The sequence below is a fragment of the Solanum pennellii genome, chromosome 2, assembly GCF_001406875.1.
Source record: "Solanum pennellii chromosome 2, SPENNV200".
Taxonomy (NCBI): Eukaryota; Viridiplantae; Streptophyta; class Magnoliopsida; order Solanales; family Solanaceae; genus Solanum; species Solanum pennellii.
In genome coordinates this window covers 35,820,112-35,831,231 of record NC_028638.1, presented here as the reverse complement: position 1 = coordinate 35,831,231, position 11,120 = coordinate 35,820,112, and the positions used below count along the sequence as shown (strand labels likewise).

The following is an 11,120-nucleotide window of genomic DNA, read 5'->3' as shown; positions in this document are numbered from 1 at the left end:
TAAATAGTATTGAGTTTTTATAAGTTATTTAATCGATTTTCATTAATGAGTTTTAAGTCTTCCGCATTATATTTTGTTATTTATGGTTGAAATGTTGGGGATTAGATTGGTTGGTTCGCTCACATAGTAGGATAAGTGTGGGTGCCAGTCGCGGCCCGTTTTGGAGGGATTAGACCGATGTGGCTTGCCACGTCATTATAAAATTGGGGTGTTAACTCTTGAGGGTATTTGTGGTCTCCAAAGACAACGACGGAAATATTTTTAATCCCAAAATATAATGAAGGGTATAAGTAATCTATTTCACATAATTTAGGGACAATTTTAACCCTTTTCCATTTATTTATAACAACAGAATTCAGGGGTAAGTGAAATTTAGAAGCTTAATGCAACCTCAACACCATCTCCTTTAACTGTAATTTTCGATTATAAGCTTTAATATTTGCAACTTTCCTTAAAAGAGTATTTGTATCAATTCTGTCAAGAAAAATTGTTCATTTCATATTGTGCAATGCTTTTGCTGGTTATTGATTGCCAGAAGTTAAGGATCTAATTTCGATGGTATGAACTTTTCACTTTCTCCTGAGTTTCACAGTGAGCTTTCGTGGCAGTTTGAGGATTGATTTTAATAGAAATTTTATATCACGATTTAAATTATAATGAATGGCGCTCACACTAATTCTTTAATGGGAGGACTAACTACTAACTCAACTTAACCCGTCATGAGTAGTTATGAAAATCAAATTATGAAAGAAACAACTAAAAGCAATTTAAAATTTGATAAATGATTGAGTTTCCATAAACTCAATCAATAGATAAAACATTGCAAAATTTAAGCACTTGAAACGGAAAGTGGAAGTACAAAACTTTAATTAGTCAATAATGAGGATGCAACCGCGAAAGCTAGAAAACACAAGCTAATAGTTTAATGTATGTGTCTTGAGAAATGGACAAGAAGATGTCGAAGAATCCATGATAACTTAAAAGTAGTTCATCCTTGAATTTGAAGATCATGCTTCCTTTAAGTGAGTTCTCGTATCAATAGTCTGAATATGTTTTGCACTCTATAAGAAAAAAGCAAATACAATATCAATAAAGACCATATTATACTTGTAGGATTACATATCTAGTTTCAAGCATACATAATTAATATAATTTTATTCTTTTTATGCATAATTTTCTTAATTGTTATCTTCGTTGTTAATATATTTTAAATTAGTTTATACTTTTCAATGTTTAGATATATTATTTCATTTGAATTTGTAAATATTTATGAATTTTTTTATTTTGTAGTCGAACAGAAGTCACAGTTACATCAGGTCGAAAATTTTAGCAATTTACTTTATAAATATCTTAATTTGTATCCAAATAACTATAGGCTTGAATCTTATCAGACTGAATATATTAATATTTCAATAAAAATATTTTGTACTCTTGTAAAATTAACCGCTCAACTTGAAGATGGTTAGCTTAACATATGAAAATCAAATACAATATGATGGCTTTCTCTTCTAAGGCAGGGGTTAAGATACCATTGCGGCATTAAGTAAGGAATTTGAGGAAATCAAGGCACATTCATTTCGTCATCTTAGCCTATTTATATGCAATAGGTAGAAAAGATTCCGCCCTTCTAGCCTCGAGTAGTGGACTTCACATTTAGTTAACATTTATAATTTACAAGCTCCAAACCTATGACCTAGGTAAAAGTAAAAATATATTTGATCTCTTTTTCAATCATTGTGTAATTTTAAGAATATCGAAAGAACTAATTAATTAAAATTGAAATTGAAGAATCAATTTTATCTTAGTGTATTTTGGTTTATAAATTTGATAGATCTTACATATTAGGTTTAATTATTTTTAATGAAATACCAAATCAATCCAACCTATGTTTTTTTACGAAGAATATACTGTTATAATGAATTCTATCGTTGTTATAGGTTGAATGTTATTATACACAAATAAATAATATAAAAAAATAATTACTTTTTAAAGAAAATCAGTCCATTATAAAAAGATATCGCCCTAAAAATTAATCCACCGTCATAAAGAGATTCAAAGAAAGAGAAAAATAAATAAAAATAACTTTAATCAAGTGAGTTGATTAAAATAAATAAACAAATATGACATATGAAATGAACACGTGGAAGTAGTGCAGTGTTTTTGTTCTTATATAAACACCAAAACAATTTCAGTTACTTCACTCTTCTGGCTCTTTCCGCCTAAGTGTGAAATGCACTGAGCTAAGCTACCTCTTCAATTTCTTCTACTCTCATTCTCACCGATTCAGTCCACATTTTTCATACTTGTTGCTGAGGAGACGGAATTTCAGTATGGACGGAGGTGATACTAATCAAACGGTGAAAGGCGATTCCGGCGACATCGCCGGCGGTGGTGAAACGGTCACCATCAATATCCGATGTGTCAACGACTCCAAGTTATCTGTTCAAGTCAGCCTCGATTCCACCGTCGGATTATTCAAGTCCATTCTTTCCCAGCCGACTGATATCCCTGCTGAGGAGCAGAAAGTTATCTATAATGGCCGGATCTTAAAGGATGATCAAACCCTAAAAAGCTACGGTAATAATTAATTACTCTTATCTAAATATTTTTGTGCTACTTTATTAGTAATGCTGAATTATTTGTGTTTACTTTTTATTACTCATGTTGCTGATCAATCAATCAAATGTACCTCAATTACCAACTTGTTAGGGTTTGTGATATTAATGTTGTAAACATTGTTCTTTATTGGTGTTAAAAAAAAATTATTTAAAAGAATATTTGTATGTTTTGTAACTTGTATGTTATATAGAGTTGCATGTTAAATATCTGAAAGTTCAGATTCTTTTTGGGCTTTAACTACTGAACGTAGAGAACTGTACTTCGGTTGGCTTGGGATTGTATGCTAATGCATTTTCCTGTTCTGAGGAGTAATTTGAATTATTTGTTCATTGTGGAAAATAATGCATTGAGAACTGTTTTAACAAGAAAAATAAATAATGCATATAGAAGTTGTTTCCTGAAATGGAGGAGAATCTGGTTTTGGAAAATAATTCATTGGAACTATTAGTGGGTGTTGAGATTGTGGATATTCTTAGAATGTAGAAGTATCTTCTTTGACGGCTGTGAAGGAGATATCCTGCAATTGAAGGGAGTAGTAATTTTTGAAACCCTACATTCGACTCCTACGTACAATACTTGACGTCATGAGCCCATTCGCTCCATCTTGATAGGTAGGATTACGTTGACAAAATATTCCTTAATTTCTCGATTTAGAAGTGCAAATTTAATCTCTGTGTGCAAATTTAACCTCTTTGTTTGTGTTCTTTCCAGAATAGATGGAAATAATCGATAAGTTGTGTGTTAATGCATTAGGACCAAATTTAGATTCTAATAGATTTAAAGTCTTGCTTATTTGTTACAATATACTCCCTAATCTGGCATGTTTTGTCTTGGGATAAGAAATAGGTAAAGGTCAATAAGTGGAAAAAAGTAATATAGAGGAACGATGCAGTGGTATTGGGGTTTATTGGGCTTTTATTAGAGTATGAAGCTGTGTACGTGGATCTGCAATAGCAGGGAATCTGCATATTTGTTGCAGTTCAGTTTCCATTTTACTACGTAGATTTGATTTAGCATGTATTCTCTTGTCTTTAACATGATGCTACTTAATGCCAATTATGTTGATCTGATTCATGATTGATTACTTATAACCACATAACATTCTGGATTGAGCTTTGGAATCTTATACTATCAAGATGCATGGAGCTTCTATTTCATCTGCTCTCTTGTTGCATGTTATCAGCTGTCAGAATAAGAATCACAGTAAATTTAATTTTAATATTTGTGGCGAGCAGGTCTGGAGGCAGACCACACAGTTCATCTTATTCGAGGTTCTGCCGCAGCTGCTTCTGCTAGTGCAACCAATGTTGTAAATCCAAATGCTAATCAGGATGCTCCCAGGGTTGCTGTTCCCACTACAGGGGGGCTGTTTGTCAGAGTCGGTGGAGGTCCACTCTTTTCTGGACTTGGAAGTAGAGGTGGTTCGTTTGGAGCTGGACTTCCAGATTTTGAGCAGGTCCAGCAACATGACTCCATCATGATGAGAGAGATATTGAATATGCCTCTAGTTCAGGATCTAGTGAATGACCCAGAAATCATCTGCAACTTTATCGTGAACAGTCCTCAAATGCGAGAGTATGTGAATCTTAATCCCGAGCTCCCACACATATTCAATGACCCTGCTATATTTCTCCAGACATGGGAGGCTGCACGTAATGAACTCATGCATGAGACGATAAGAACTATTCAATGGTCATTGAGCCACACTGAATCGTCTCCTGAGGAATTTAACATGCTAAGGCACATGTATGAGAATGTCCAAGAGCCATTTCTGAATGCAACAAGCATGGCTGGAGATACAAGAAATGATTCAGGGACAAACCCGTTCGTGGCTCTTTTGGGAGCCCAGGAACAAGGCAGAAACCGGTCAACTAACCCTCCAGCTACTGGTTCTGACACAGCTGCTAATCCTCCTGCTCCAAACTCGAACCCACTTTCGGATCCTTGGGCATCAGCTGACTGTAAGTTTCTAGCAAGTTTGTGGATCTAATTCTATTTGCCGCTAGATTTAACCTTGTTACTTCATCTCCTATCTTGTTCACCAGGGTCTTCTGCATATTAAAAGAAACTTTTTATCTCTTTCCTATTTCTCGTTCTGGAGATGCTTTCATGCATCTTCACTGCTTGGGTGCTATGAAGTCATCATACTCGTGCAATTTGTGCTTAGAACTTGAACATTTGAACACCTGTTCTCTGTAGCTACTTTTTTTCTTTGATTTTCTCTGGTAAAAATATTTCAAAGTTTAGCATAATTTTGTCAGGATTTCTTAAAAACAATTTTATACTTTTAACTATATCAGCTAATGTCTTATGTATGTAGCATTCATTATCTTGCTTCCCCCCCTTCCCCCTTTTTCAACTACTTTTGATAAGCGGGGTATTGTCTTTTTACTCTATTTTGCAGTTGGAGGTGCCCAAATGAATACCGCTCCCAGATCAAATGCTTCTAGGAATATTTGGGGACCCTCTCCTGGTGGTTTGGATGACATAGCAGATTTGCAGCGAATGCTAGGTGGCTTACCTGGCGCCTCTTCTGAAAATCAGTTAATAGGATACCCATCCATCTCACAGATAATGCAGCACATAAACCAGGTATTTATTTATTTAATTTGTACTAAAGCTTACAAACAGTCATCGAGTTTAAGGTTTTATTCTTTTTTCTCCTGGTTTTCTTTTTTTGTTGTTTGTGATGGAGAATTTCTTGTCAAGCTTCTCATTTCTTGAGTATCTTGGTGGTTAGATTATGGGGCTCTACCCCAACTCTCATCCTGGGGATATGATGCCAAATCCTGAATTAATTCATCAGTTGATGTCCTCTGAGAGGATGCAGGTAAAGAATTTTTGCATGCTGTCTTTAAGTTTTGCTTGTTGGAATTGTAGAATGTGTAAGTGGTGCATGCAGTGTGGCAAATCTAGAAAATCGGGTATCACTCTCTTTATGATACATAAAGGTTAATGATAACTTAGAACTCAATGAGGTAAAAGTTATGTTAGAAATATGTTTAGAGCCTGTTTGGATTGGCTCTGGGCTTTTAGCTTATAAGCCAAAAGTCATACTATTTTTGCCACACTGCATGCACCACTTAATAGCACTTTTTTGTTTTACACATATACTACAAAAGTGCTTTAAAAATATTTTGGCTTAAAAATACTTAAAATAAGTCAATCCAAGCGGGCACTTAGTAGATTTGTCGCAAACTTACACCTAGAGGTAAATAAGTTAAATTACAGCTTAAAAAGGTAAAAGTATGACTCCTTCCATTTTCAATTTATTTGTTTGGTTTTGACTTGGCATGAAGTTGTAGAAAGTAAAGAAGACCTTTGTGTAGTCTTAAACTAAAGATAGGTAGAATTCCATAACATCCTTTAATCTTGTGGTCTTGAACATGTGAAAAGTTAGAACTAAAAGAGTTGTCATAACATGAAAAAGACATTCTTTTTTAAATAGACTAACAAAGAAAGTAGGACAAACAAATTGAAATTCAGGGAGTATTAGAAATTTGCTTAGTAGAATTGGTGCAGAAAGAGCTTTTGCAGATTGATCTAGTGAGAACTTGAATCAGATTGTTTTAGAGAGATTGTCAAAGATGCACCAAGAGGTCACAGGCTAATCAATTGAGTTTATAAATGTAGTGTCTCTATGTGTTGAAAATGTAGATGCGGTCTTAGTGGCTTAGTGCAACCATTCTCATTAGTGGTCGTACTGATTACTGAAATGGCACTAAATATTAATGCTGGGCATCTGTAAGGAAAAAGAATAAAAACATTTACTATGAAAAACAAAAGGGAAAATAGCAACAGAAAAAATCAAACAAAAAAATATTGTCTATTTGTTATTCGTTTCTCTTATTGGACACCATTGAACTACTTTCAACCCTTGCAATTACTTTTTTAGATTCATTTTCTTAATAATCTAAATAAGCTAAGCTCCGACAATGTTAATTTATCAAAAATAAACTTTACAGATTTTAGTGTCAAGTATGACATGATAGACACTGTCCTTCAGATTTTATTATTTCAATACAGAACTATACTTCAGATTTTATTATTTATGTGTCTACAGACTTTATTGTTCATTGAAACTGTTTTCATCATCATTTCATTAAATATTAGAATATGTCTATTTATTTCTCTTGAACATGATGTATGTTTTTATGTCATATTACTGTTAAGTGTCACTGATTCATCAAACATGTTTTCTGAGCACAATATAAGACATTCCGGATTGAACATTTTTCATCTATATAATTTAAAAGTCATTATATTGCCCATTTGGAGGTACCAAGGGTTTAAAAGAGAATCCTTTTGATATGTGTCTGGAAATAATTGTTTTTTTTTGAAAAAAAAATTGCGTTTTATTCATCTTCAACAAAAAGACGCGTGATTTTATTCATATGTTTCTGGACATAGAGCATGATGTGTGCATAATTCTTCGGGTATGTTCTTCCTTCTTTCCTTTCTATTTTTTTACAATTGTTCTTTTTCCTTTTAGGAATATCTGGTACAACAAGGGCTATTTCCTTACCTTGATCAGCCGCAATCAAACCAGTAAGTCTGGACATATATCTATGGATTTTCACTTGGCTGGAGAATCTCACACCTCCTGATTCAGCTGATATGATGATATGCATCTCCTTGTCTCATTATTACTCATTGTTTCTTGTCCTACAAGTCACCAAAGGAAAAAGAAATATTACTTTAGATTCATATTTCACTTGCCAAAAAATAGTTTAAGCCTTTCTAATTAGGTTGGATAAAAGATAAACTTGTGAGTGGCTCGAGATTTTTACTCTGATTATTTGGATCAATGGGGTAATTTTCTGCCTTGCGTCTATCACTTCTGACAAAGTATCTTTTCCGCATGCAGAGAACAAGATCAGGACGAAGCTGACGAAACAGGTAATATCATTCTATATATTTCCCAATTTGATATCCTTGTAACTGTAAATATACCCTTAGGTTTGGAGGGAATGATCTCTTGATTTAGGAGCAAATAAATCCTCTTACAATATTTTCCGAATGTTACTTAAGTCTAGTATTTTAATGCAAAACTGGCCTATTAGGAGCAATACACTTTATATTTTTGTGATGCACATTATTTGTGATGTTTCATATAAATGGTAAACTTCTTTGTATTGTGACATGGTATATGAAATTTGAGATTTTACAAGGGCGACAGAACTGATTTGGATTTATACCTGTTAGGAGTTTATTTGTTGTTAAAAATATTGATTGAAATTTATAGGTTGAGAATGCGGGTTTGGTGGGGATATAGAAGACACAAATTCAGATAAAATATATAAATGTCAGAAATGAACTGTACAAAAGAGTGATATTAGTATGAAAATAACGAGATGAGATATAAATTTGTATCCGGAAAAGGTGGTTTATTGTGGGGATCTGTATAATACTATTTTACACTTATGAATAAGCTGAAGAAAGGTTGGATGATGAATGCTTATTTTAGATGATACTCTTTAATTGGTGAAATTAGCGAGAAAGTCAACTGAGGTTGGAACAGTTGGAACTATGACGAAGAACTCTGGTTTTAGCCTTTTATTTAGGTTAATTAGAAATAAAACAAACTACCTATAAAAAGTAGAAATTTGACAAACTATGTTCACTGCAAGTTATAATAAGATCACTCGAATGAGATCACTAGATGAGATAATGGTGCCCAAATGTAGAGAGTGGAAATATTTGCTCTCATATTTGAGGAGAATGATATGATTGATGAAGATGTGACACAAGCTAAAAGAGGATTGTGGAAACGGAGGAGTGCTAAGACAGTTGTGTTATACGTGAACGTTTAACAAAGTGAAACACAAGTTGTATGCAACGGCAGCGAGATCAGAGATGTTATATGGGAGTGATTGCGAGTAATGTAAATCCATGTGTATCCACAAGATAAATTTCCTAAAAATTGCGTGGATATATAGTCATACGGGGTCATTAAGATTAGAATTATCACATCTGACCCAAAAAAACACATGATAAGATGAGAGTCTGGCTTTCTATGTCCTATGTCGACCTCCACATGCATTGGTCAGTATGTGCGAAAACATGATGATTGAAGGTGATAAAAGAAGAGAGGGATAGAAAGTTGTATTTGAGAGACTTGTAGATCTCGACATCAATATGAATTTAATGTCAGATCATAATACAATAGAAGCAAAGAATCTATACATGAGTTACTCTTTTATCAGGTCAAGTCTTTGGTAGGAATCTCTTTTTGTTGTTGGATACTTGTTTGTTCGACTAACGGGATTTTGAGAAAGTCTAGTTCTAGGCAAAAATCTTAGTGTTTATTTTTTAGAGTTAGGGAATCTAATAATTGTGGGTGATTTTAACTCACATCAACTGTGGGTGACTTTAATAATTGCAGAATATCAGAACGAGGCAATGGAAGTGGCGAGGAACGTGGTTGATAGTACTCTAGAGAGGGCAAGTTTGCATGAATTATCCGGATTAAATAATTGTTAGTTTATTCTCGTCTTTCTCATTCTCTCTCTATATATATCGGACTTAACTCGGATGCTCATATTCCTGTTGACATCTTATTGCAGTAGGCCCAGAGGAATTATATGCTATGCTGTTTCTCCAGGTCGTTAGACTACATCGGATTCTTTGACAGTGAAGAAGCACTTATTGCCGTGGAGGAACTTGAAGAAGACAGTGGAGAGCAGTACCTGTATATTCTCTTTTTATGACTATATATATATAGAGAGAGAGATCCAGATGAAATTGTTGATGTAGACAGAAGAAAAGGAGATTGGTGGAGGAACTAGTTCTTCAGTTCATTGTACATGCTATGTTAAATTGTTCATTATCATATGATTTTATTGCCTACTTTCCTGTAGCATTTTGTTTTTGCTTTGCTAGGTGGATTCAATTTGATCATAGAGTTTCCATGCAACGACTATGCTTCGAAAAAGGGTCAAAAATACCTCTAACCTACCCAAAAAACCTCACAAACATTTTTATCTAAAAATACTGTCAATTACTCATTATTTTTGGTGCAAATATACTCCTCTTCCCCTCCCCCCTTTGATTAAAAAATGCATTAATAATGTTGTATCTAGAATTCAGTAATTTTCCTTCAACAATCTATATATCCATAGTCCAAATCCTCAATTTTCCTATTAATCAAAAGTGATAAAAAGATTTACATCACCTTTTAATTCTTAGATTGTTATTAATGTTAAATATGTCTTGTTTTAAAACCTGGTTAATTTTGATTCTTATATTTCATAATTGTGCCCGGCAATTGCATTATTACAGTTGATATTTGGTTGCATAGGATTTCTAAGAAATTGTAGGTACTTGATGATACATGAGGAGGTGAACCTTCACCAATACTAATTAGTCTAATTAAGAATTGGAGGCACAAAATATCGAGCAAAATATTTCACTTAGCTTCTATAATTAGAGCTATGTATGTACTCTTGTTTTGTATCTCTAATTTTTGTTGTTGTGATTGAATAAGTTTATACCTACTCTACATAAAACGTCTCATCTCGCGCATTTACCTCTCAAAACATTTTGTTCAAGTCCGTCCATAATAGTTTTATTTGGACTTTGTTGAAACGTTGTTACTTTTGAATTGTACTATCAGTCACCAAATAGACACTTTATGAATCTTAAACATCTCTGTGGAAACATACATCAAAAGGGACGTTCGCCCATTTATGAGGTAACTATAACACTGTCATTCCCATTAACCCTCACTCACTTCATCCAAAATAATATATTACGTCAACTTTAAAAGTAGTCCGCGCCCTACAATTCTTTTTATATCTTTCTCAATTTTAAATGCATTATGAAGTTTTTTCAATACATAAAATCATGACTGTTTTTTTCAATAATAAAAATATGAAAAAACTTGAGCATTTGTTTTCATAAAATAAAATTTTCTATTATTTGCTTGCAGCAGTAGTAATAAACTAACAGTACTAATAGTTATAGTAATTTTCAAAAAATAAATGTTGCGGTTCATTCAAATACGGGCGTACTCTATTATATTCTTTTAGGATAATTAAAACCAACTAAATAAGGCAAAACGACTTCGTTTTTTTTTATGAGCATGTTTTATCCCCACAAAAAATAATCGCATTTTCCTGAAATAATAAAACAAGAAAACCAGTTAATATCCAAAGAACTTGAAGTGAACAACATAATATGTTTTGTACCTTTGAAAGTGCACAACTCCAAAACTTATGGCCATAATTTCTTGGAGTCCTTAATGTTTTCATTTGGCCAATACTCTTTGCTTTTACAAATATCTGGTTCAATTGAATATCTAGACTTTTCGAATTATTAAAATATAACTGTTAAATTTAAAAAATTAAACTATATATATAGTATAAAAAAGTAAAAGTTGAATGAGAAAATGTGGAGCAAATAATACATATTTATTATTGAAGAAAGGAATAAAACTTCACATGAGGAAGAAAAATATGTAGATTAAAGTAAGGAAATAATATAAAGAAATTATAGTTCCC

The 11,120-nt window shown here is 33.1% G+C and overlaps 1 protein-coding gene and 1 long non-coding RNA gene across 2 annotated transcripts; both read left to right on the top strand.

Annotated features, from left to right (window-relative positions):
• The first annotated feature begins 4,031 nt into the window (after positions 1-4,031).
• Positions 4,032-7,601, top strand: LOC107010680 (ubiquitin domain-containing protein DSK2b-like). The gene is made up of 5 exons (XM_027915100.1): positions 4,032-4,580; positions 5,024-5,211; positions 5,360-5,449; positions 7,112-7,167; positions 7,487-7,601. The coding sequence occupies exons 1-5, from the start codon at positions 4,097-4,099 to the stop codon at positions 7,599-7,601; spliced, it is 933 nt and encodes a 310-aa protein (XP_027770901.1). The 5' UTR covers positions 4,032-4,096.
• A 1,389-nt stretch (positions 7,602-8,990) lies between these two features.
• Positions 8,991-9,468, top strand: LOC114076054. Its single transcript, XR_003576499.1, has 2 exons — positions 8,991-9,097; positions 9,186-9,468. It is a non-coding gene; the product is annotated as an uncharacterized LOC114076054 (long non-coding RNA).
• The last annotated feature ends 1,652 nt before the right edge of the window (positions 9,469-11,120 follow it).

Bases quoted from the DNA above. Each gene is read 5' to 3' on its own strand.
- LOC107010680 (XM_027915100.1), top strand. From the start codon at position 4,097: ATGATGAGAGAGATATTGAATATGCCTCTAGTTCAGGATCTAGTGAAT. The intron at 4,581-5,023 runs GTAAGTTTCTAG...TCTATTTTGCAG, and splicing joins TCCTTGGGCATCAGCTGACT to TTGGAGGTGCCCAAATGAAT. The intron at 5,450-7,111 runs GTAAAGAATTTT...TTTTCCTTTTAG, and splicing joins TGTCCTCTGAGAGGATGCAG to GAATATCTGGTACAACAAGG.